Raw genomic sequence first — 26,570 nt, forward strand, 5'->3', positions numbered from 1 at the left:
CACCTGAACTGCTCTCTGTTAATAAATGCAACAAGTTTGTGTCTTTTTTCAAAGGGAAATTGATAAAAAAAAATCAGGCAGAACATATCCTCTCAATTACTTAAAGCTCAACATTTGGAATTACCAACAAAAAAGAGAGGCGAACTCAACTTGATGTCAGAATTTAGTTTGATAGACAATGAAACTCATGTAAAACTTTACCTACCAACTTTTTCAAATCTGTTTTTATCCTCATAGCAGCAGATGTGCTTAAAATTATATATGCATCACTGCTGTCTGGCACATCTCTGAAAACTAAACTAAGTTCCTGAAAACAGCTGTCTTAAAGCCCCTACTCAAAAAGAATAATCTAATAATCTTCCATACTAAACATTTACTGGCCCATATCCAATCTACCATTTGTTGATTGAAAAAGTAGTGTTTTGGCTAACTTTCAGTCATGTTTCTAAGCACAACTCTGAAACCGCTCTCATGCAGGTTTTAAATGAACTCGGTGGCCATGAAGTACCATCCATTCCTGTCTAAGACCCTCCGGACGGTCTTGTAAAGCGCAGCGCACATCAGCTTGCCCCCACAAGCAGGGCAGCAGAAGTGGTATGCCCACATCCTGTAGGGCAACCACAGGAAGAATGGGTGCTGGAAGAAGGGGTGGGCTGTGGCAGGTGGCTGGGTGTAGAGGGGCCGGGCTCCTGGCGGGTACCATCACATGCCACCTCAATACCGATACAGGCAAAGCATCAGTCCTAGTGTTATTGGACCTTAGTTCAGCCTTTGACACTGATGATCATTACAAATTACTACACAGACTGGAGCATTGGATTGGATTTTCAGCACGGTTATCAAGTGGCTGAGGTCATACTTAGAAGTCAGGAGCTTCTTTGTTGCCATTGGAAACTGTACCTCAACACCTCAACATTCTTTACCTGAGGTGTCCCCCAAGGGTCAATCTTAGGGCCTTTATTGTTCAACTGTACAAACTCCTGCTTGGACAAATATTTCAAGATTTCCTCATTCCCAAGATCATAGCTATGCTGATGTCACCCAAGTTTACTTAGCCCTCTCACCTAATAACTATGGTCCCCTAGAATCTCAATGCAAATCAATGCATTGGCAGAATTAACCGCTGGATGTTAAGGACAAAACTGAAGTAATCTTATTTGTGATCTTGTAATCCTTTTTTCTTGACACAAAATTATTTTAAAGCGAAGGACACTGTTAAAAACCTTGATATCTTAATTGACTGCGATCTCAGTTTTAACAACAATGTGAAAGCAATAACTAAATTAGCTTTTTACCCTCTCAAGACCTTATGTCAAAACATGATTTAGAAAAACGTATTCATGCCTTTATCTCCAGAAGGGTTGACCACTGCAATGGTCTTTTCACAGGCCTTTCTAAAAAGACCAAAAAACAGCTTCAGCTTGCACAAAATGCAGCTGCAAGAAAGAACTTACCATATTACTCCAATACTGGCTTCCAGTAAATCATAAAATTGATTTTAAAGTACTGCTACTTGTTTATAAATGACTGAGTGGGACAGGACCAAATAACTTCTCAGATATGTTTCAGCGGTACATACCTGACATCAGTGGTGCGTCAACTGTATCCAGTTTCAAATCTATAACCCAACTGTTCTCAGATACTTTTTGTCAGCTGGGAGAATGCATGCTACTTTCTATTCATTTACTCTTTTATGTATTTATTTTTTTCTATGCTCTTTTATAATGCTCTTATTTTTCTGTGTTTTTTATCTGCTCATTTGTAAAGCATTTTGAATTCGACTAAAATAAAATACATGATCCATCTCTCCTAGGCCAAGATTACCAAGATTGCTTTCACTAACTGACTGACTCCCACTCTCTCTCTCTCTCTCTCTTTCTCTCTCTCTGTCTCTCTCTCTCTCTCTCTCTCTCTCTCTCTCTGTCTGTGGTTTAGAGCCCTGATGACGATGATGGGAGTGGTGGCATTGATCAGTGCGGAGGCTCTGGTGGTGTGGGCGGAGGTGGTGAGGAAACGGTGCTGACCCCTCTGGAGCCCATGTCCCCCCAGCGCCAGGCCCTGCTCAACAGCCGCGGCTACCAGATGGGCACTGCTGACTGCTGGGACCTCCCACTGGACTACACCAAACTCAAACATCTGGACCAGGACGGACACAAGGAGGTGCCTGCGCCACACGACACCACACGACACCACACCCCGCCACACCACACCACACCGCACCACACCACACCACACCACACCACACCACACCACACCACACCACACCCCGCAACGCCCCACACCACACTGCACCACACCACACCACACCACACCCCGCCACACTGCACCGCACCGCACCGCACCACACCACACCACACCCCGCCACACCACAACACCCCACACCACACTGCACCACACCACACCACACCCCGCCACACCGCACCGCACTGCACCGCACCACACCACACCACACCACACCACACCACACCGCACCCGGCCACACCGCACCACACCACACCGCACCAGACCACACCACACCACACCACACCGCACCACACCACACCGCACCGCACCCCGCCACACCGCACCACACCACACCCCGCCCCACCACACTGCAACGCCCCACACCACACCGCACCACACCACACCACACCGCACCACCCCACACCCCGCCACACCACACCACACCGCACCACACCACACCACACCGCACCACACCACACCACAGTTGTCTCTGGCTGTTCGTATGTGCCTGTGTCTGCCCATGTCCGTGTGTGTGACTGTCTGCCTAACTGTTTATCTGTCTGTAGTAATGTGTAAAGATTTGTCTATTGTCCCTGTCTCCTTGTCTATAAATCTGTTTGTATGACTTTCCATCTGTCTCTATGTATGTCTGCTGCTGTCAGTCAGTGTAATTTTGTCCTGTCTCTGTGCCTGCTTGTCTGTTTGTGTTTGTGTATGAATGTTTCTCTCTCTCTCTCTTTCTCTCTATCTCTCTCTTTCTCTCTCTATCTATCTGTCTGCATGCATGCAAGAATGTTCATTCGACTGTCTGAATATTTGTCTATCTGTCTGTCTAGATGTCTGTCTTTTTGCTCATCTGTCATTCCTTACATTCCTTCTTACTGCCTGCCTACAGCACATCTGTCTTCCTGAGTAGGAATAATCAGAAGTTTAAACCTGTGACCTTGAAGTTGTTTGCACCTTATGACCAGTTGAGCTATAGGGACACATGTTCTGTGTTAATATGTCACCGCCAGTGTTGAGCACTTTTAAGACACTGATCTCTGGTGTTTAAGGCCACCATGTGGGATCTTATGCATTGTCCCAGACATGTAGAAGTAACAAGGGTAGGGGAAAGCAGTTTTAAGATGGCAGGGAGCTCCATAGAATGGACAAGAGAGACACCTACTGGATGAAATTGGAATATATATATGATATCACATATGCATGGTTTTCCAATGCATATTCCATGCCATACTGCTGTCTGTATGTCATACTGTATGGCCGTCATTGTAATGTGGCATAACAGCAGGCGTTACTGCTAACGTGGTCATTTTGCCTGCCACAATCAGCCATAATGGCAGATGGTTTTTTATTGGCATAACAGTTTTTATCTCCAACGGTTTTCCTTCTCTCTCTCTTGCTCTCTCTCTCTCTCTCTCTCTCTTGTTCATTCTTTACCTCTCTGCTTTTTCCCTCTTTCCTGCATTCCTCTCATTATCCTTCTTCTGTCCGGTCCTCCTCTCTCTCTCTCTCCATCTTCTGTCCGGTCCTCCTCTCTCTCTCTCTCTCTCTCTCTCTCTCTCTCTCTCTCTCTGTAGCCTGACGATCTTGACCCATTCCAAGACCTCCTGGATGAGCCTCAGTACCCTGAGGAGGTGCCTATGCCCAGCCCCAAACACAAGTACCACCCCTGCAAGGAGACCAAGAAGGAGATCATCACGTAAGAAGCCCCCACACCCTCTGCTGACCGCCCACTGTTTTTATTTTGTATTTCACTTACCAGGATACCGTAATACTTAATTTAACACTATTAACCTTAATGAGTTATCTTTAATGTAAAGGGGATCCGCTGGCCTGGTCTTTACGGGTTTCAGGGAGTCTCATGGCCCCTAAAGAAAGAAATAGTACTTCTTGTTTTGTCAGATTGCTTTTGCCTGCCTTCTGATCAAATCACTCTTGTGTGGTGTGTTCATGCAGTCTTTCCAGCTGCCAGCTGGCTGACAAAGGCCTCCGGGGGGTGATGTCCACATCCAACTCACAAGATCTGAAGTAAGTCTGTGTGTGTGTGTGTGTGTGTGTGTGTGTGTGTGTGTGTGTATCTCTGCCATACTGTGTGTCTCTGTACTGCATTGCTCATTGATTTTGCCATCAGACAGTGAGAGGTCACCCAAAGGTCACACCTGACACTTGTTTCATCTGTCACCTGTCCTCCCCGTCAGGTGCCCCACTCCTGGCTGTGATGGGTCGGGACATATCACAGGAAACTACGCCTCTCATAGGAGGTAAGGGCAGCCAATCAGAGCACAGGTGGCTACTGTTCATCTGGGCTAATTATGTGACCCAGGTGATGGCCTCTGCAGCTAAAGCTTACCTGAAAGGCATCTGTGTGTGTGTGTGTCTGTCTGTCTGTCTGTCTGTCTGTCTGTGTCTGTGTGTATGTGTGCATACGTCTGTGTGTTTCTATATCTCTGTGTGTTGCCATGTGTGGTCATCTATAAATAATTTCATGCTTGTGTGTGTGTGTGTGTGTGTACTGTTGCAGTCTGTCGGGCTGCCCCAGAGCAAAGAAAAGTGGCATCAAGATTCTGCACAGCAAAGAAGACAAGGACGACCAGGAGCCAATCAGGTGAGGGAATGCAATCTGTGTCACACTTCCCTTTTCTGAGGAGCGTGTTTGATTAAACATGGTTGATTGATATTAAAAGAAGGTATGTTCAAAACTTAACATAGATTCCCTATGCAGAGCACTTTCCATAGATGACCATAGATGTATTTCCTTGTCCATTTTTTTCATTCTACCCAAGAACACTCAGTTATTTCCACTCTTGAGGTGACCTTTGTTTTATGTTTACCTTTCGACTTCCCGTGAAGCGCTGTTTGTCTTTTTCCAAACTCGAGTGAAACCCCGAGTCTGACTCCTCCTGAGTCCATCTTTGAGCTTTGACTGATGTGGGCGTCCATGTGGCCCTCCGCAGGGCGTCCGTCTGCCCTCCGTGTTCACCATCCTCTACCTGTACCCCTGGCCGTGCCCCTCCTCCCCCAAACAGACCCTGTGCTGCGGCCTGCCTCATCAATCTCAGCTGGTCATTTCTCACCCAGCTGGAGCAGGAGCTGGACCCCGGCGCCTGCTGTTAGGGCTGAGCTCGCTAGGACAAAGTCAGTACAGACATCTCAAGAACAGTGACTTTTCTCAAAGCAAGTGTTACTCACCGGGTAACTTTGATGAAGGGCAAGGCAAATAGTATGACTCTTCGGTTAAAGGGAAACATTGGGATTTTTTAACCTGGGTCCTATTTTTCCATCTTTTTGGGTTCAGATTTTTACTAAGGACAAAAACATTCAAAATCGTTCCAGTTCTGAGTTATAATGCTAAAACAGGCAACTGCAAAATAACTATACATTTACATTTATACAAATTTAACATATTTTCTACAGAAACGGAAACCTAACTTAAACTACAATACAGTACTCAATACTGGACCGTTTTTTATTGTTAATTGTCCTGAATTTGGACCCAAAAAGATAAAAAAAATAGGGACCATGTTAAAAAAATCCTTAAGCTTCCCTTTAAGTCTGAAAGAAGCCTAGGGTTTGTTACATTTTGAAGGCGCTCTTGGTCAAGGTCATTTTTGAAAACTCATGACCCGTCACTCTGTGAGCGGTTCTATGTGTGAATACATCTATCTCTTTTTTTCTTCTATGTGAGTCCTGAACACTCGTATGTTAACGTTACTGAGGCTGTAAAGACTGAATCTATCAACCAGTCTCATGTCCTCTCAGGTGTCCAGTCCCTGGGTGTGATGGGCAAGGTCACGTGACAGGGAAGTACGCTTCACACCGCAGTGCGTCGGGGTGTCCCCTGGCGGCCAAGAGGCAAAAGGACGGGCTGGTGAACGGCGCCCAGTTCGCCTGGAAGTCTGGGAAAACAGACGGCATGACTTGCCCCACTCCAGGCTGTGATGGGTCTGGCCATGTGAGCGGAAGCTTCCTGACACACCGGAGGTGTGTGTGTGTGTGTGTGTGTGTGTGTGTGTGTGTGTTGTGTATGTGCGTGTTTGTCTGTATGTGTGTGCATGCTTTATATTTGTAACATGGTGTAATAATGGTAAAGTCTTGGTAGTTAAAATGGTGGCGATAACAGGGGTCCAATGAACCGTCTCTCCACAGTCTGTCAGGCTGTCCACGTGCCTCTTCTGCGATGAAGAAAGCTCGCATGACCGGGGTGGAGATGCTGACCCTCAAACAGAGGCCCAGTAAAGGTACCACATCCACAGTACCTTAGCTTCATGAGAGGCCCAGTAAAGGTACCGCATCTACAGTACCTTAGCTTCATGAGAGGCCCAGTAAAGGTACCGCATCTACAGTACCTTAGCTTCATGAGAGGCCCAGTAAAGGTACCGCATCTACAGTACCTTAGCTTCATGAGAGGCCCAGTAAAGGTACCGCATCTACAGTACCTTAGCTTCATGAGAGGCCCAGTAAAGGTACCGCATCTACAGTACCTTAGCTTCATGAGAGGCCTAATGAAGCCACAGCATCAGCTTCAGATTCAGTACATTACAAATCCAGCTTGAGATACTGACAATTGATCAAGTATTGTCAGTCTACAAAGGAACACCAGTCAGTGCAGAAGAAAAGTCCCATATGTACCTTATGAAGAATCGACCTTTTATGGAGTTCTCAAGAGTATGTTCAAAATAAACTTTAGATTTTGTGAATGTAGATTCAATGTGTACATGTGTTTAATTCTTCTCAGGAATAGAGAACGATGAAGAGATCAAACAGCTGGATGAAGAAATCAAAGATCTGAACGAGTCCAATCATCAAGTGGAGTCGGACATGATTAAACTGAGGACACAGGTATCATTTCTGGACACTTCTGGCAGACACATTAAAAATTGATTTGAAAGCAACTAGGCTGAAGTCATGAAAGGGGTATCACATGAACCGACAATAATGAAATCTGTCAGGAAATCAATTCATTGCGTCATTGTTGTGAGTATTTTCTATTGCCGTTGTTTTTTTTCTGTGATGCCACACACAGCATACGAATTAGGACACCGTTCTAGCTGACCCACACTACTGTGAGCTTGCGTTTGAGGGGAGATTAGATGTGTTGCTTCGGTGAGAGCCTCCTCTGTGATTTACTTCTCTGTTTCTCCCACAGATCACCACCATGGAGACCAACCTCAAGTCCATAGAGGAGGAGAACAAGGCGATCGAACAGCAGAATGACTCCCTGCTCCACGAGCTGGCCAACCTCAGCCAGTCGCTTATCAACAGCCTCGCCAACATCCAGCTGCCACACATGGTGAGAGACAACACACAGGCTCTACACATGGTGAGACACACACACACACACACACACACATACACATGCACAAACATACATGCATACACACGTTTTGAGACACATCTAGTCCCTGCACATATCTCATAGACAGTGAGACAAAAACATCGACATCCACAACCACGTAACTCTAATCACAAACAAGGCACATTGGTGTTGTTTAAACACAAACACAAATACGTGTCCACATAAAGCATGTCAAATCAACATGACAGTGAGGTAAAGGCTAATGAACTGCTACTTCATAGTGTCCTTTAAAGGCTCCTGCTCCATGGAATGTTAACATGAATTATTTTCTCCATCTGTTTTTCTGGCTTCCTGTCCGCCGTGTCTGAGTTCCTCACAGAAGATCTGTTTTTCTTCAGAACTCGTGCTCTCCACCATAGGCCGCCTCACTCACTGCTCCTTGTTTCAAGCATCCTCACGTTTTCTCATGGTGTCATTAATTATCCAATTGCTCTCTTTTGTCTAAGACACAACAGTGGTGCTGATTGGATAATTCCTAGTCATGGATAATAACAAGGTCTTGAGTTAGTTCCAGCAGTAAACTAGCTTACCAGAGAGTGTGTATGCACCCTCAATGTGCCATTAATGCGCTTTAGCTAAAAGACGTTAAATGGTTAAATATGGGTTGGTCGGTTCTGTAAGAGGCTAAACAATTAACCTGCTGAATTGGTCCTGTAATTAAGAACTAATTCAATTCAAGTCAGTTTTTCATTCACTTAACTAAAGTAACTCATTCGGAATACATAAACAAAAGCTGTTTTCCTACAAAAGTCACCAATTGGCTTTTATGTACATCGTTTTTACTCTACTTCTCCATATGTAGGCTTAATTATGTAGTACTTTATTGAGGATGTTCATGCTTCATTCTAACCCTTTGCAGGTGAAACCTTGGTTGGAAAATCTGATTATTTTTCCCTCTGAAAATAAAGAAAGCAAGAAATAGAATATCGAAGAAAATAGAAAGAAAATAAATAGAAATTCCAGAAATCCCCTAAATCTTTTAGCAAATAATTTGGAAGCAAAACTTTTAGCAAATCTACTTTGGATGGCATTCAAATTGTATTGAATCCAACAACCTGATTTCCATCCCTTTTCATTTCCAGCAGGCCACAGAGACCAACAAGAACATTGAATTATCTCCACGTACCCCTCTTTTAGCAACATGGTCGACATCACGATGACCACCTTCCAAATATGGCTCCTTAGTCTCTCCTTTAATCAATTCAGTCAGATTTGTTTAAAAGTCATAAAGAGTCAAGAGTCTGATATATAAATGTCAATTTTATAATCTCCCTTGTTTTCACAGACGGTATTGGGCTTGTGTGAACATCTGTACAGTAGCCTCCACCCCTTCCCTCTGGTCCCCTTGGCTAATAGTGTTCTCTCTGCACCTCTCTCTGTAGACCACGCTGCCCCAGAAAGATGTGCCTGTTAGACATAACTGCTGTTTACAGACGGCCCACAGAGTAAGATAACCCTTTTCACTGTCCAACTAATGTCCACCTGCTACACCCCCCCACCCCCCACCCCCCTTTCCCCTCTCTCCAAATTCACCATAAGCCCCCCTCCCACCCCCAAACCCCCTCAGTTTTACTTCATATGTGAATATAGTGTGGGGCTATCCAAACTGTTGTTACATGTGGCATCGTTGTGACTCTATTTTAATGGGACTGGAGTCCTGCAGTGCACTCTAGGGGCCACAGTGGGTAATGCAGGCCAGGATACTGCAGCATTGATATCTTGAGTGTAGAAAATAAATCAGATTGCATGGCAAGGGAACGGTGCGTCTGTGTCAGTATTTCAGTGTGTGTAATTGTAATCTGTGCGTCTGAGTGTGTTTGAGTGTGTGTGTGTGAGAGAGAGAGAGAGAGAGAGAGAGAGAGAGAGAGAGAGAGAGAGAGAGAGAGTGCACCATCAGTCAAGCTGCTTTGCCTCCGTGCTTCATTCTATCCACATGGGAAATGAACACTGCCTGCTAATACGCATTTCATCTTCACAAGCCATATGAATACAGTCACAACTGCCTTGACTTGTCTGTTTGTTTCTGCTTGACTGACACCTGCCACAGAGCCTCCATTTTGTTTCACAAGACAACATAGATTCATAGTGTTGTATATATATTGACACCTGCCTCACACTCTCCATTTTGTGTACCAAAGCAATGCAGTTTTATATATACCATACACTCTCTCACACACACACACACACACACACACACACACTTTTTTCTTTTCTTCCCACAGTGTTTCTAGAGAGGTGACTATAAGATTTTGGCTCAAATTAGGTCAAAGTAATCATTATTTGCAACTGCACTCATAACTGGGGAAAATAATTCTCTCTCTCCCTTTCCCTAACCCACTCCACTTGGTGTCCCAGGAGCCTATGAACGAGCAGAACTTCGACACCTACGTGGACACCCTGACAGACATGTACACCCATCAGGACCAGTACCAGAGCCCGGAGAACAAAGCGCTGCTGGAGAACATCAAGCAAGCCGTTCAGGGCATACACGTGTAGCGGGCCCTCACAAGCAAACCAATGGCTGAAGCCATCGCTCTGATGGTCTGATGGTCTGATGGTCTGATGGCAGCGTCGCCCAATCAAATTCAAACATGTTGAACAAAACAACATGAAAAAGAAACAAGGGAAGAGGACGCGGAGGAGACAAGACAAATGTAAAATCTATGGATTTATTATTTTATGGCTGTAATTTATCCTATTATTTTGCATTATGAACAATGCTGATATGCTCTCAAAAACTCCATAACTATGATTTAATGCCTTGCTTTAAATGTAATTACTACTAATGGCAATTGTTTTGAACAGCATTCATATTTTGTACATTTTCATATGACCTGACATAATGTGATAATGTAATGTTTCTAGCTGCTAATGTATGCACATTTTAGTGTATATGTGTGTTATTTTAAAAGATTATTGACTAAATGACAGATCTTAAAATTTGCAGTACAGTGGAATGTCACAGGGTAACAGTGCAAGGAGCAGTCTTTCATAGGATGACTTGTTTTTCCACTGGGTTTGATGGAAACGTGTCTGTGCACGGGTTGTTCAATGGTTGTACATTTATACGTTTTGTAAAAAAGAAAAAAGAAAAAAGAAATGAATGTCAGAGAAGAGGAGTCTTTAGGTCAGAGGTCTGTGGTAATCGCCATGGAGACACCCTGTTGCAGTGTGGTTTTGACAACCGAAAAAAGAGATTAGAAATAATGGCAAACTATTTATGATTGCAAACATCAAGACACGGAAACTTACTGGTGCATATCCCATGAACTCGAGTATGACTGTAACACGTCAGAAGCGCGTTATCCGTTTGTGATTTTGAAATTTCCCATTCAGACGTGGTCTGAATATTAAATAGACAATCCAGCATTTGAACCATTTAGCTATAAGGTCAGAAAAATGTCAAGTAGCTAGTTGGACAAAATATTAGCAATATGTGACAATGACTCAATCATATCCTTAGATATGGGATGCAATCATTTGGGTATATGCAATTTCGTATTTGTGAGCCTACCCGTTAAAAAAAGAGTGCATTTTTACTAACTGTAAAGAATTAAGTTTTTTGTATGGACCTTTTAATACAATCATATTTTGAGAATGAAACACCAACGATCGATTCCCAAACGAGAGAGGTTTCATTACTCTTTACTCTTCGTGTCAGGGCCACCCTGGTTTCCATGTTCTGATGTTTTAGTTGAGTTGTTTTCTTTTTTGTTTGTTTGTTGTTTTTTTATGTTTTTGTGGGGGGTTTTCTCAGACGGAGAGAGACTAAGAGTTAGTGATGGGTGAACGCGTTATGTGGATGTAATCAGTGGACTGGATATACAGGGTTTCTGCCTCCACCATGTGACTGCACTTGTCCTGTCCTGTACATACTCTGCCATCCTATCATCTGGATCTGAGCCAGGAAGAGTCCAGATCCGAGCCCAAGGCACCTTTCTCATCTGACTCCACTGGACAGCAAAGTCAACACAGCAACTGTCTGGGCTGCTGGTCAAGGACTGGTTATCCATAGACTGATAAATACATACTGTTGGTTCTGTCATGGCTAAGAAACATTACGGCTGCACTTTAACCTCATACAAACCAGTGACACGAGGACTTCTAAAAAAACTGGGTGGAATACTTTCTATCAACGCACTCACAGTACACAAATATTACTTTCAATCACTTCAACAGGTTAGGTTTTTTTTTTTTTTTTTAAATACTTCACATGCTGAGGCATTTCATTTTTATGTTATTTCAATCTCACATGTTGATATGACAATCTTTATTTTTTCCATTTCAGCTTAAGTGCGAGCCTTTTGGGGAAAATGGCCCCCAGAGTAATGTGTCTGGGCTCAGGCTGCAGCATCCCACCATCCAGTAGGCTGTTTTGTACTCGCAGCACCATTGTGTATAGTGCATTTGGATGGTTTAAAGTCAGGTGTGCAACATTGCAACTGTATAAATTCATATTTCAAAATTCATCGAATGTCCATGGTAGCTCCTGTTCAACCACAATGGTACAATCATGTCCTGTTTGTTGACTAATAAACGGACTGTGTAAAAGGAGAGTGAAAATATGCTAATGAATGTAGTTCAACTGTTTCTATGGTAAGGTAAATGAAAAGTTAATGTGTATGAGTAACAAGGAGGACTTTGTTGGGACATTTGTCAGTAGATATGTTTCTTGATAGTACTTGATGGTTGCTGCAGATTGAACTATGGGTATTTTATTGTAGCAAATTTCAAATAAATTCATTATGCAGCTACATAAGTTGGTTTTACCACAACCCTTTTTTTTTCCTGGCGAACTTCTAGAATACTACAGTATCCAAACTGATTCCATGCCCATTATTTCTAAAAACACGAATAAATCAAAAAAAATCTAATCTAATCAAACTTCAGGCTGATGTCCTCAACCAATGCCACTTTGTTTTTACTGTCCTCTTGTGATCAGAATTGTGTCTGTTTCAACTGAGCTGCATGCTAATTGACATTTGAACAGTTTCCTCACTGTGTTAGCTGGTGCAGCTGCTTACTTAAGACAACGAAGATCTTGATGATCATTTTGAACATTTGTTATATTTTATATTTTTTATGTGCCATTCGTACAGGTGGATTAAAATATGTGTGAATACTTTTCTGAACCCGAGTCAGAGAGGGGAATTGAGAAGGTGAATACAGCGTTATATATAACCTCTATATGAGGGATAATCAAATCCCTTGATCCTGGAGTGGTCCAAGTCCATATATATTATGTATTATTATTATTATTATTATTATTATTATTATTAATAATAATAATAAAAAAAACACATCTCTGTGTTGCCAATGTAGTCGGTTTGACCCACGTGGTCATTTAAGGGAGAGTATATGAGGTGCTAGCTAATTATATCACCCATGCACTCTGGGTTTTCCAGTGAAACAAGAGGCCAAGTCCTCAGGGCTGCCAGCCCTTGATCCTCAGCTTTGTGTATGCAGCTTATTGCCAATGTAGTACTGCTTCAGATAGACTTATAGCAAATGTAAAAAAAAAAAATATGGAATAAACTAAACATGTTCATCGACGATCATCATTGCCTATACTACAGAAAAAGGGATTTTAAGCACAATTCAGCTGCCTGACTGCTGCGGCTGGCACATCATTGTAATGATAAGAAATGGATAAGGTTATGTGGATATTTACATAAAGAACATTATGGTGTCACATGCTTAAACGCAGAGTCATTTTCTTATGAAAATGTGAGCTCATCACCAGAGTACGATAAGATTTCCATTTAAAAAAAAATGTTTCAACTAATCCTTTGATGACAGGATTTTATATGACATCGCTATCCTTCTCTCTTTCTCACTCTCCTTCTTTCTCTCTATCGCTCAATTGATTTATTTTTGTACCACATGGCATGGCATTTTGTTGATACTTTTGCTATAAATGTTTAAAATCACACATTGCAGTGATATTTCATTTTGAAATCGTGAACTTTGTACAATTTTTATCATGCTGGTGTTGACATCTCTTACTCTAAATAAAACCTGTGTTGCCATAGTCAAGGTTGCAAGGCCATTTCTTTTTGTCCGGCCTGTACAAAGAAAATATCTCAAGCAGACAGAGGATAAATTATACAAATAACAATTCTATCACACTCCTTCTCAGCTCCTAATTTTTACTGAAGACCTAAAATTAAAATGAACTGGCAGCTGATTTGAGCTGACAGCAGCACTGAATTTAACAACGTACAATTCGTAAAAGGCAAAGAGCATACACAAATATTGGAAGAGCCTGGGTGCAAATCGTTTTCCTACAATGATGACCTTAAAACAGTTGTTCTCAACGTCTATTCTATTAAAAGAGGGACGAGCAGAAGGATTGTGTAGTCATCCTGTTATTTAGTGCCCACACATTCACCTACCTGAGCTGTGTTCACGTAGGCTATGACCAAGTAGGTTGGCATAGTATCAGTGTATGAATAGCTGCATCCAGGCTACTGCGTCAGCATATTACAGGCTATTCCCTGAAAACACACCATCTCTATGATGACCTCGCTTATCCTACAAATATATTGACAACAGTACTGATATATAACCTTAAAACTAAATAAGTTAGCGCATGAGTAGGCTAAGATTAATCTGGAGGATGACATCAAGCACCACCTGTAACGGGGGTCCAAGCTCATAAGCTAACAAGTCACGGGAGAGGGGGCGGGGCTCCGGTGTCTCAGCTGGTCCTGAAGAGCGAGCGACTGTCTCAAAGGAAGTTCAGTGAGTCTTCTTGTCCCGTAACAGTGATGGCTGCCCCGTTAGCACATTTCGATGAGGATTGGCAGGACTTTAACGAATTCAGACCGACCGCTGAATGGCCAAATCAGTTGGATCAGATTAACTCCAATGTAGGTGGGACAACAGGGTTCGAAGATTTTTCAGATCTGGACAACAGCTTTTCGGGGGAGATATGCAGCTTCAAGTCAATGGAGGACCTTGTGAACGATTTTGATGAGAAGCTGAATATGTGTTTCCGGAATTACAACACCAAGATAGAAAATATCGCTCCAGTAAAGCCCATCACGGAAGATAATTTCCTGAAGGACGACGAGTATGTATGACATTATCATAAGATTTTGAAATGTCCATAGTTGTCCACTACAGGGGGGCATCGGCTAGCGAAGTAACGCTAGCTTGCTAACCAACCAAAACAGTCAGCTATCTCAGTGAGCAGCAGTTAAGCCATGACGCTCTTTTACGTTATGATAAGAGCTATTTTGACTTGTTTACTTGGGTTCAGATTTGTAAATTAACCAATAAGGACATCATTTGTTAGCTAATGTGTCTGAAACGTTAACAAGCTAATCATAGTTCAGTGTTAGGGGATCGCAGCTAACGATAGAAAAATTAGCTGACTACCTAGCTAGCTATCTAAATAACTAAGATGAAGTCTATTTTATGGCACTGCTGGCGATAGCAAGAAAGCTAGCCAACTAACCAGAGGTCAGTTATATTAGAGCTAGTCTATGGTTATATCCGTGCGAACATACCAGTTAGCTTGGTAGGTTAGTGAATGAGGCAGTTCGCGAGAATATTGATATCGCTATATTATATCTGTTGCAGCAGTGATGCACAGTTAGGTTTATTTACAAATGCTTGTATTTCTTTTCCAAAGACGCAGTACTGTTTGTGAGTTAGCCATTAAGACGTGGCAAATGACTAGTCTCAGCTGTAAAATAACTTGGCTAACGTGAGCCAACTCACACCTCACTGAGACACTTCTGTAGCCATACGCAAAACGTGTCCAACATTTTACCAGTGGGCAAAGTTACTGGTATGCATTTTGGATGAGTTCTCCTAAACACTGGTATTTCACTTAGAGAAAGAGTATTACAAGCAGGTCGGCTTATCTTTTACCATATGAGAAACATCGACGCACTGCCGTCAGAACTGTCAATGATTAACCTGCCGTTTATTACTAATACATTACAGAAGCATTACATGCAAGTCATTGCACGTCTGTGAAGTAACGTCAACAGTTTCCAGTGTTGTATTTAGTTTCAACTACAGATAATTTGGCAGAAAACCAAACTGATTAAATCACGGTAGTGAAAGTCTATATTCCTTTCTGTCTTATGGTGGAATAGTGGACAACAACATTGGAATTGGTGTATTCTTGAGATGGACACCCTCTCCAGAGCTCAGGAAGGTGTCTATTTTTCTGCGTGTGTCTTTTTGTGTGCATGTTTCATACACGTGGGTGGTTGTCTGTGTGTATGCACGTTAATGTGTGTCTGCATTTGTGCGTGACTGTGTTCTTTGGTACAGCTATAAAGACATGTCACCTCAAAGGCAGGCAGGGGATCTGAAGCCTGGAAATGGCCTCTCTGACTTGTCACACCAGAGAAAGGGCAACAGAGATGATGGGATATGAGGGACAAGGATGGAGAGAGACCAGGCAGTAAAGAGATGGGTGAAAGTGGCAAGGGCAAGAGAAACATTGAGAGCGGGGTGAGCCAGTAGAACAGTAAACTATCAGAGTGAGAGAGAGAAAGAGAGAGAGAGAGAGATGGATGGATGGAGATGAGATGAGAAGAGACGAGACTGTGAGGGCTGCTGTGAATGTGTGTTTGAGGGCAGAGAGGCTGAGTATGTACGCTTGACTGCGCTGTGCTCGGGGGCGAGCCTCGCTGTCTCACCCAGACCAGTCAAACCCCACCGCTGCGTATGTATCCAAGCAACGCAAGATTTCATCCACAGACTAATTCAGCAGGTCAAGGGGTGATGCCGAATGGCATCAAATAATTGAAAACGGGCTCTGCTGCTCATTCTAATCGAGTCCAATCGACTACGCTGGTTTGGTACTTTCAGGGAACAAGCCTCATATGGAGGCTTCTGCAAATCCTTGTATGTAAGGGCATAGACATCCACGTTGTTACTTTACAGGTAAACTAGTGCTGAACCAGCACACCTTGGAGCTGGAGAGGCTCGTAGTTCCTGGCATATTTTTGCTAACCGTTTCCCTTCATCCCCCATCCATATATATCTTCCTACCTCCATCTCTGACTCTGTCCTCATCCTATAGAATCTGGAATGCTCTGACGGATAACTATGGCAACGTGATGCCAGTGGACTGGAAAACCTCTCACACACGCACCCTCCACCTTCCCACTCTCAACTTAACAGAGCAGAGGGTAAGCCCATATATGCAAATCATGTGTTATTTTGAGTGGCCAGTGCATAAAGATGCATATTTTTGAAAAGTCATTCTCTGTGTGTGTGTGTGTGTGTGTGTGTGTGTGTGTGTGTGTGTCCCATTAGAAAGAGGACAACTCGTCCCTCGACCTCTCGGACGATGAGGAGCTGCGGGAGCAAATGGACATGCACTCCATCATCGTGTCGTGTGTTGCCGCTGAGCCGCTCTTCACCGCTGAACAGGTGAGCTCTCTGAACAGGTGAGCTCCCAGGCTCTCTGCAGTTTGGCAGGAGACGGGAGATGGAATCCAAGAACGTGGGGGGGGGGGGACACTATTCTTGCATGCTCCTTGCTCTGGAAGACCTGTGCCGTCTGCCCGAGGGCAAGAAAGTAAACACGTGGTGAGAAAAAGTAACTAGTAAACAACCTATTGTCTGTCACACCAGCCTCCAAACCGTGGTCCAAGCTGCCAGTGGCCACACACACACTATGGAGGGTCACGCAGATTCCTTTTCTGCCCATTAGACACAGAATTAAAAAAAACAGCCAAAGTCCTCCCTGCCGCATGGCTATGTCCAGCACGTGAGACACAACAGAAATGTGGACAACGTTTCCCCCACAAACAAAAACATATTGCATAATATGCACACTGCACGCTAGGTCCTGGCTTTAGTTTCCAAGATCCTGTAGAAGCATCTCACTGTCAGTTAAATAATAAAACCTACTTGTTTTCACGACCTGCCAGAGTGTTTTCTCTGAGTGGAAAATGTAGAAAAATGGCAGATTGGTTTCCACTTTGCTCCTTAAAAAAGCCATAGCATCGAATAATTATGAGGCAATTTCTCAGCCAAGTCTCTGGCAGCATTCTGGTAATGAGTGCAATATGAATAGAGCTCTTGGCCTGCGGTTGAGATAATGAGTCAGACGCACACATACACACGCACATGCACACACACACACACACACACACAAACACACTATAGTTGAGCACAGCCAGCAGCAGCAGATCTCTTTGGGCCTGGAAATCCTTAATACTGTGTTCACAGCAGATGTCAACATAGCCTTGTTTTCTGCATGGTGGAGACATTAGCTGGAATGTGCTGTATTGTAGGTAACCCTGGCAACCCTTTCTGGGTTAATCCACCATGTCGGAACTGTGTGAAAGTTCTTGGCATCCCTCTGGAGCAGCGCTGGGACGTCTGGGCCAGCGAGTTGGAGGACTGTGGTTGTATTTTGGGGAACATTGTGCACTAACCACAAGCCAAGGCGATACTCTGAGTAGCTTGTTGTTGACCTCAACTAGCCATGGCGGGCCAATTGTGTCTGCGAGACTGCAGTTATCGTGGTGTATGTAGAACACAAGTGTGCGTGATGGGGGTGACAGCTCTGTCATGGATGGGGGGGGCATGTTGCTGGCCTGCTGCAGTGTTGACCTTAACTATTTTTGTTTGTGTGCGTGTTTGTGTGTGTTCATGAATGTTCAGGTGATCGAGGAAATTGAGGAGATCATGCAAGAGTCCCCAGACCCTGTGGAGGATGACAGTCCGTCTCAGTCCGACGTGTCCATCCTCTGTCAAGAGATGAACACACTCAACAGGTCCAGCTCCACCAGCAGCTATGAAGAAAGTAAGTTTGCGTGTGTGTGTGTGTGTGTGTGTGTGTGTGTGTGTCTGTGCACGTGTGTGTGTGTCTGTGCATACACGTTGATGTGTGTGTGTGTGTGTGTGTGTGTGTGTGTGTGTGTGTGTGTGTGTGTGTGTTTGTCGCAGAAGTACAGGTACAACTGCTTTGATGTGTCATTGTGTGTATATTCAAGTACATGTATTTGCCTTTGTGCAGGCAATGGAGGATATGTGTACATATATGTTGTGTGATTCTGTAGCTGGAGTGGAGGGGGAAATAAATAAATAAATAATGTATATATGTGTGTGTGTGCAGAAATGTGAGCGCTTCATTTGACCCCCCTTCAGCACGTAGCTTCCCCTGTTGGTCATGGTCATTGTTACAGAGATACAACAAGATATTGTTAGCGTGTGTATGTGGTTAAAGGCGTTGCGATGGACATAAAAGTAGACCATACCATACCTTACTTATTATATAAACCCCCTGCGTTGTGTAATGGTGTCTGTAATTGGCGTCCAGTCGCATAAATCAGAGATTATGTAACTGTGATGCTATGAGTGGCCCCACAGCACACTGTGTTCAGGCTCATTGCAGGCCATGTACCTCATATGAGGATTTATATAATACCCCACTCTGGTGTGTGTGTGTGTGTGTTTGTGTGTTTGTGTGTGAGAGTGAGACAGTGTGTGTCTGAAGGCATCATGTTCATGTGGCTGCACTTGTGCATGTGCCCATGTTTGTAGATGATGTGCCATTAATGCTGTTCAGGACAGTGGTCAGTAGCATAGCGTTACATAGCTTGTTGTGTGTGTGTGTGTGTGTGTGTGTGTGTGTGTGTGTGTGTGTGTGTGTGTGTGTGTGTGTGTGTGTGTGTGTGTGTGTGTGTGTGTGTGTGTGTGGAGTACTAGGGTTGTGTGTGTGAGCATGTATCTGTTGGAGAAGGAATGATGATGGAGAGGGGGGGAGGGAAGCAAGCAAGCAAGCAGACCATCTCGGAAGAGCTGCTGGCAAAGTGACTGAGCTGTCGTTCTGCATCTCATTTAGCTTCTGGCCACTGAATCATGGCTGTGTGTGTGTGTGTGTGTGTGTGTGTGTGTGTGTGTGTTCATAGTGGGGGAGGCATCTATTTATAGCTTCTGGTTGTGCGTGAGTTTGTATTTTCTTGTCAGTATGATTTTCACAACTTCATTTAGTATTTTGTCCTCAACTCGTGTGTGTGTGTGTCTGTGTGTACCTGCGTCAGTTTGTACCTGTGTGTGTTTGCATTTTGTAACGGATTTGTGCACACGCGCGTTTGTACATCACTGTTGATGTTCTCTGGCTGAGCAGAGAGCTCAGCTGCTGTGGTGTGTGTGTGCTTGTGTGTGTGTCTCTCTCTCTCTCTCACATTCATGTCTATCTGTGTGTGTGTGTCTCACTCCCTCTTTTTTTTTCTTCCTCCTCCTGATGTTCTTGGTCCACCACCCCCTGTCATATGACTGTTTAGAGTGGCCAAAGCCAGTTCAGTTACCAGAATGATAATATAACGATATAACACCTGTACGTCATGTCCTGTAACAGTGCTGACCTCCCCGTCTCTCCTCAGGCCTGCGCGGGCTCTCGGCGTCGGAGCTGAGCGGGCGTCTGCAGCAGGTGGAGACGCTGATCCGGGGCCTGTCCGAGGAGCTGGTGCAGCAGCTGGCGCTGCGGGACGAGCTGGACTTCGAGAAGGAGGTGAAGAACCGCTTCATCTCGCTGCTCATCACCGTGCAGAACCGGCAGAAGGAGCACCGGCAGCTGCTCAAGAAGCGCGGCAAGATCCGCAGCCCCAGCCTGCAGACGAGGGGCGAGAGGACACACGTGCCTGGAACTGTGAGGGAACACACGCATGCATGCACATAACCTCCACATACAGACACACACACACACCGCACACACACACACACAGATGCATCCATTCATCCATCCATGCATGCATGCACATACCTCCACATACAAGCACATGCATACATTCACACATACACAAACATACAGACACATACAGACACATACAGACACATACAGACACATACAGACACATACAGACACATACAGACACATACAGACACATACAGACACATACAGACACATACACACACACAGAGAGATGAACGGGGCTGAGTTGCCCACACACTAAACTGCAGAGAGGGCAATGGACACATGGATGCACAGTCATAAGGATGTCCATATACACATGTACAATGACCGAGACATGGAGAAACATTAAGGCCTTCACACGCACGCACACACACGCACGCATGCACACACACACACACACGCACACACTCGCACACACATGCATACACACGCACACACACTCACTCACACGCGCAGCACTGGGCTGTGCTGCATTAGGTGATTGTGTAAAGCTGTGTTGTGTCTGCTGCGGTAGCAGCTGTAATCTGTGGTGTTGAGCCTGTTAAGCTCAGAGGATCCAGAGTAACACTGCTGCAGCCTGCTGCTCTACCCACCCACCCAATCAGACACGCAGGGGGAACCCTGGCTCCACTATCCTACTGCCTGGGCATTCTCTCTCTCTCTCTCTCTCTCTCTCAAGATGCTGCTCAGGTTCTCAGCTGGAGAGAATTTCTCTTTCTACTTCACTCTCTCTCTCTTGCTCTCTCTCTTGCTCTCTCTCTCTGCTTCTACTTCACACTCTGTCTCTCTTTCTCCATATCTGCTTCTTTACTTCTTTCTTTCTTCTTTTTATTCTTCTTTCCTCCCTCTCTCTCTCTCTCCTCCACCTCATTTCCTCACTCTCAGCGTTTCACTATGGAGGGACTCTCCTCCGTCATTCAGAGCGGCCTGCGCCACACATTCAGAGGCACAGGAGGGGACAAACAGGTGCCCTCTTCTCTACCTCCCCGCTCCCTCCCTCCCTCGCTTTTCCCTCTCTCCACTCCTCCTCTCCCTCGCTCCATCCCTCCCTCACCTCGCTCGCCTCCCTGCATCGCTTGTTTATGTGAAGGGTGAGCTTGCTCAAAATCACCTCATTTTCAGCGCACTGCGAGGTGTTGTCCGTCCAGCCCAGCGCACGTGTCCCGTTTGGAGGATGCGTGTGCGGAGCTGAGGACCGGAGCTAAACCTGAACTCAAATTCATCCTTTCGTGGCTTGGATTTCCGGTTCGTTTTCTCAGATGAAACTCGAACTGAAAAAGGCATCATCTCACTCATGTCGCCATGCTAGAAGGGCTTGGCGTGGATGTTTTGAGCAGGCTATCCCTCTCATGTGTGTGCATGAGCAATTATGAGGATTTATATAATACCCCACTCTGTGTGTGTGTGTGGCTGTTATCCAGTCATCTGTCTCCCATATCACCCATTTCAAGAGTGTCTCTTCTTTCTTGCCACTCATCTCTCACTTGCTTTTTCTCAGCTCTCTCCCCACAATCACCTAACCACCAATCACTGTAGTCTACACAGTCACATGTACGTCAAACTGACCTATCACAAGACACCTGTACTTCTCTTCAACCAATCACCACGCACATTTTCTCGCTGTTCGCCAATTGTACCAGCTGTTCTTTCAGGAGCTGCTCTTACACAATTCTCAGCATTCCCAGATAAAAATAGACTGCCTCTAGGCTCTCATTGCCTTCAAAATAAAAACAACCACCGCTTCATTTGAATAAAATCAACATTTATTAGCGGGTACGGGGCCAGTGAAGCACAGATGGAGTTCTGGGGTAGCGCTTGTACTGGAGATGGCTGCACAGAAAACTAAAGTCACTGTTTGTGAGGTCGCTGTCAAACCTTCAGTTCATTTTTTGCCCGTGGTGATTAAACTATAGTGAAGTAGGCAGCATCATTTTCTGTTTGTTTGTTGGTTGGTTTGTTTAGTTGGTTTTTACTCAATCATGCGGCCATTTGGCTTTTCACCAATCTTACCATGTCATCCATTCATCCATCCATCCATCCATCCATCCGTCCATCCGTCCGTCCAATTATTTTCTCTGATTGTGAATTCTGTTAACATAAGCTGCAGTCTCACACAGCTGCACATACAGCTTACTTTGAGGCTCTATACACGAGTCTGTTTTAATGCTAACTTGTTTTTTCTTTTATTTCAGTTTTCTTTGGCGCGTCCTCTAAACCCTATATTCCCCTATTACCCTTGCATGGATCTCAGCATCAGTGACCTCAGTAAATCTATACAGTCTGTTACAGGTTCTCATCTGTCTCTCTCTCTTTCTCTCTCTCAGTATCTAACCACAGTAATTCCCTATGAACAAAATAACGGACCTCCATCAGTGGAAGACCTTCAGTACCTCACCAAAAGTGAGTGATGACCTTTTAATCTGAACCTTGCACCTCCCAGACATCTATTTCTGATCGCCACAGCACACAGATACCCACAAAGATACGTGGAGTTTTGAAGGAGTGAGCTCAATGTAAGTTGATTGTTTGTATGGTCGGTCCACAGTACTGCACGCCATGAAGGATGACAGCGATAAAGTGCCCAGCCTTCTGACTGAGTACATCCTCAAAGGTATGCTTCTCTCCAACGACCCTCCCGTGGTAACCCTAGGTTACGTTATTACTCAAGAAGGTTCGAAGCATCCGGGTATGAATGGGATGTGAATCCTGTGTTGGGATCTGCTGACAATGCAACAGCCCTTTGGCCAGTACAAGACATGATAAATAGTGGCCAGTGGGCTGGTGAAGACACATACTCTGCTTTATTCTCTTTTGCTAACTTTGTTCCATGTCATGAAGGGCTTGTCTCTTGTTTGTTGAGAGATTTATTATTTTCAGCAGCTAAATCAGTGGTTATAAAACCAGTAAAAATGTATCCATACTTGTGTGGTCAGTTTGAGGTCTACCTTCAGCTATTGCCGAGGATAGAGCCTGAGAATGTGATATGACAAGATTTTTTTTGTCCAGTTGGTGAAGTGCATGTGACTGATGTTGACCTTTTTCCGTCTCTTTGACAGTTTTATGTCCCTCGTAGTCCTCCAAGAGTGACGGAACCTTCCAGATGGTCCCCGGTGATGCAGTGACCCACACGTCCTGTTTCTAGAGGCCATATTTCAGGCCTTGTGGTTTCAAATTCCTTGTTGTTTTACCTCATTTAAGAATTGTTTTAATCCCATAACATCTTCCAGGCGTCACCCTTATAATGTTTTGATATCATATGAAATGTGTTTTTTTTTTTTTAGGTTTGTAATTGTTTAGTATGTGTATTGCCAGTCAGCAGTATTATTCTCTGAGTCATGTGACCTGAACTTGGCATGGCTGAAGGCCCACTACATGACTGCCCTCTCCTCAGTCTCAATCAATATCACAGTCCTCCTCAAAACATCTTTATAGAAATGAAAATAGAAAATATAAATTCTACTCCTCACGCTGCCAACGGACGGGTAAGAGATAAACACACTTCCTTGCCCTGCAGATAAGATACTTCCTCTGGTCGGGTTGCGTCATCTTTGTCTGTTCGGTTACTGCATGGTTTGTGTAGAGCTCTGTGTGCTGTGAGAGGTACTTCACTTAGAGAAGATGTGGAGACATCTTGCTAGTGGTTTGGACAAGCAGATCTCATAACCAGATCAGCATTGGCATTGACGTCATTTGTTCTAATCGAGGGCGGATGTGCAGGACATTATCAAAGTGTAGCTTTAAAGGGTAAGGGCTCCTGGCCTAACAAGCAGTGTGAAATGATGTTTTATGGCATCTGTCGTGTAGCACCATGATAACCTGAAAGTCTGAAGGCATTATACCAGGACTTTGTGGGATGGCCAAAATTTCATTTTGCCAAAAAAAGGGAATCAGTGCTTACCTGCAAAGACATCTTCCACTATGAAGCACAAAATCTGCAATAATTTGTGATCTATCTTCCTCCTTTTATATTAAGCCTGCTTATATAATTTTTAACTCTACTTCTTAACTGATGTAAAAACCATGGGACATTAATCAGTGTGGATATTAGATGCTACACCCTGTAGTATTTACCTATTTTTGTAACATAAGCTAAATGATTATTTGTAATGCAGTTGAAAGAACCTTTTAAAGTTGTCCAAGTTGGCCACATGACTAAAATCACTGGCAAAGTGAAATAGTTCCAGTGTACTGCAGTAGGCTAGTCTAGTCACCCCTAAACTTATTAACTGTAAATGCTCATGTTTTATTTGGTGGAAGGTTTGAATGGGATTGAAACTGTGAAAGTCGCTTGGTCTTGGCAGATGATGGTACCGCTAGGAGAGGTGTGATGATTATTTTAGTTTCATGTTGTGGATGCTACAAGATCAACACAGGAAATGGGCCGTCAATAGCTCAGAGAAACAAGAAAGAAAGAAAGAAAGGAAATCCATACATATGTGAAATCGTCAACCTTTTTCTATCAGCCAAGTGTGCTTAGGTACCTGTAATGCGCACAAACAAAGCTCAGGGGCTCAGTGGCGCCCCCTGCCCTAAGGCTGGAGTGGTGCGTGGTGCCAACAGATCAAATCTCTCGGTCATGACGATCCAGCCAACCTAAGTTCTCCCTGTCCCTCTCGGGACTGTGATTGGTGCCAATGCGATGATTGACGCTTGTCATTATAACACTCCCCTAAGATTTACTCCCCTAACGTGTTCCCTGTGGTGTAAGAAAAGTTGATTCGTTGAAGCCAGTAATGTTGAAGCCACATATTAGCTTGCTGGTGGAGCTGAACCAGCAAGGACCAGGGGCAGTGACACTCTGTGTGTGTGTGTGTGTGTGTGTGTGTGTGTGTGTGTGTGTGTGTGTGTGTGTGTGCGCGTGGTGTCCCCATGCTGCAGAACATCTCATGTTTAGGATGTCTTAAGGTTTACAGGCGTCTAACATCTTCCATGCCCAGTCCCCTCCATGGCCAGTCCCCTCCACGCTGGACATGTAAACATTGAGTAGAAGTTGAGTAAGCTTTGAATATATGTAGAGTAGCATGCACATCCTCGCATAGTCTTTTTCAGCTTATGTAGTTGGTGAAGTCCTTAGGCTGTAGTAAATTTGGCCTAGTGAGGTATTTGGGGACTTTTTAGTGGTCCCTGTTATGACACGTGCTTGCGTCTTTTAGTTAGGAGTCACCCTCTACCTGTCCATGCTTTCTGTTCTAAATATAGTGAGTCTTCTTATAATAATGTCAAACCACAGGCCAGTTCAGCATTTAAACTCACTCTTTTTTTTTTTTTTGTAAACCTGAAACAAACTTAATGCACTTTCTCTGTAAATTGCTCTAAGGACAGTCTGAGAATGAAACAATGGTCAGTAGTCAGGGGGAAAAACGCATGTGAAATGGTGATGGGAAGGCTAAGACCCTGAGCAGAGACCTGCAGATGGATCTGGGTACCCAGTAGAGGCTTCAGCTGTGGAGGTTCTTACACGCGTGGGGCTCAGGTGGACTACAGGTGGCTGGGTTGCCCCAAACTTCTACTAGGAGCGATCGTGTAACAAAACAGGGTTCTTAAGAATCAGTGGCACACAACTCTGATTTTTGGATTTGTAAGATGGGTATTTTCTAGTTAAAGAAAAATATACTCTGAGGTTGAATTAACCTTTTTATCTATGGTATGAAATCATTACGGTACCTTTTTGAAAGGAATACATTGATACATTTTGGTGAGAAGATCCATCATGCTTTGCTCTGCGGCAAACACAGTCAGTAAGGCGAGGCGTCAGATTGAACCAGGGATGGAGCAGATGGATCAACGGATGCATAATGTGTTTGGTTTTTTCTCTGTACATTTCTTTCATTTTATTTTAAAACAAATGTTAAAGATACCAGCTTAAAATAATTAATTGAAAGTCGTGTCAGGACATTTAAAGTCTAAATGACGTAGCCAATCTATTTTTATCCTGAAGTAGGCTATGCTGTATTTATAGGAGCAAATGGAGTCCAGAGCTGAAATGACAAGCAGCCTCTGGACTTTGCCAAGCATCAGAACTTAAGATTTATATTTCTACTCCCTCTCCTGTGTTTCTATGGCTGCCTATGTACAGAAATAACAGTGTTTTGTAAATAGAAACATTTTTGTTTTTAACGTACTATTTCTTCCGCTTCTCTTTTCCTATCTCTCTTTCTCATGTGTCACGTTTGTTTCCCATTACAATGTAATGTGGTACAATTAATTTATTTTTGTAAATGTCATGTCAACATATCATCTTTAGTGGTGCAAATGTTTTGTGCCAGTTTGCACTGGACCTTGTGAACTAAATAAAGACTTTTGACTGTA

At 44.0% G+C, this 26,570-nt stretch overlaps 2 protein-coding genes across 3 annotated transcripts in view; both read left to right on the forward strand.

Annotated features, from left to right (window-relative positions):
- The window catches only part of myt1la (myelin transcription factor 1-like, a), a 71,305-nt gene extending 57,692 nt beyond the window's left edge, over positions 1–13,613 (forward strand). Inside the window, exons 13-23 of the mRNA XM_031581829.2 lie at positions 1,936–2,160; positions 3,804–3,925; positions 4,183–4,254; positions 4,425–4,487; positions 4,748–4,831; positions 5,986–6,207; positions 6,373–6,464; positions 6,962–7,065; positions 7,373–7,516; positions 8,965–9,027; positions 9,938–13,613. Of these exons, the coding sequence (XP_031437689.1) occupies positions 1,936–2,160; positions 3,804–3,925; positions 4,183–4,254; positions 4,425–4,487; positions 4,748–4,831; positions 5,986–6,207; positions 6,373–6,464; positions 6,962–7,065; positions 7,373–7,516; positions 8,965–9,027; positions 9,938–10,078 (1,332 nt within the window). The 3' untranslated portion in view covers positions 10,079–13,613. The remainder of the gene's footprint in view (positions 1–1,935; positions 2,161–3,803; positions 3,926–4,182; positions 4,255–4,424; positions 4,488–4,747; positions 4,832–5,985; positions 6,208–6,372; positions 6,465–6,961; positions 7,066–7,372; positions 7,517–8,964; positions 9,028–9,937) is intronic.
- A 655-nt stretch (positions 13,614–14,268) lies between these two features.
- On the forward strand, positions 14,269–26,570 carry LOC105889796 (fasciculation and elongation protein zeta-2-like). 2 transcript variants are annotated; one of them, XM_031581835.2, is made up of 9 exons: positions 14,269–14,657; positions 16,632–16,740; positions 16,868–16,984; positions 18,227–18,368; positions 19,951–20,216; positions 21,147–21,227; positions 22,586–22,661; positions 22,807–22,872; positions 23,318–26,570. In XM_031581835.2, exons 1-9 carry the CDS (start codon positions 14,353–14,355, stop codon positions 23,332–23,334), a joined length of 1,179 nt encoding a protein of 392 aa, XP_031437695.1. In that variant the 5' UTR covers positions 14,269–14,352; the 3' UTR covers positions 23,335–26,570. The 2 variants fall into 2 exon arrangements, with proteins under 2 accessions (XP_031437695.1, XP_012671178.1); XM_012815724.3 differs by lacking the exon at positions 21,147–21,227 and having other exon boundaries at positions 14,276–14,657.

Source organism: Clupea harengus, chromosome 15 (assembly GCF_900700415.2).
Source record: "Clupea harengus chromosome 15, Ch_v2.0.2, whole genome shotgun sequence".
NCBI classification, from domain to species: Eukaryota; Metazoa; Chordata; class Actinopteri; order Clupeiformes; family Clupeidae; genus Clupea; species Clupea harengus.

Excerpts from the sequence above, each read along its gene's own strand:
- LOC105889796 (XM_031581835.2), top strand. The coding sequence starts at position 14,353 with ATGGCTGCCCCGTTAGCACATTTCGATGAGGATTGGCAGGACTTTAAC. Across the intron at positions 16,985-18,226 it reads CGCTCTTCACCGCTGAACAG|GTGATCGAGGAAATTGAGGA; the intron begins GTGAGCTCTCTG and ends ATGAATGTTCAG. Across the intron at positions 22,662-22,806 it reads CCTTCAGTACCTCACCAAAA|TACTGCACGCCATGAAGGAT; the intron begins GTGAGTGATGAC and ends GTCGGTCCACAG.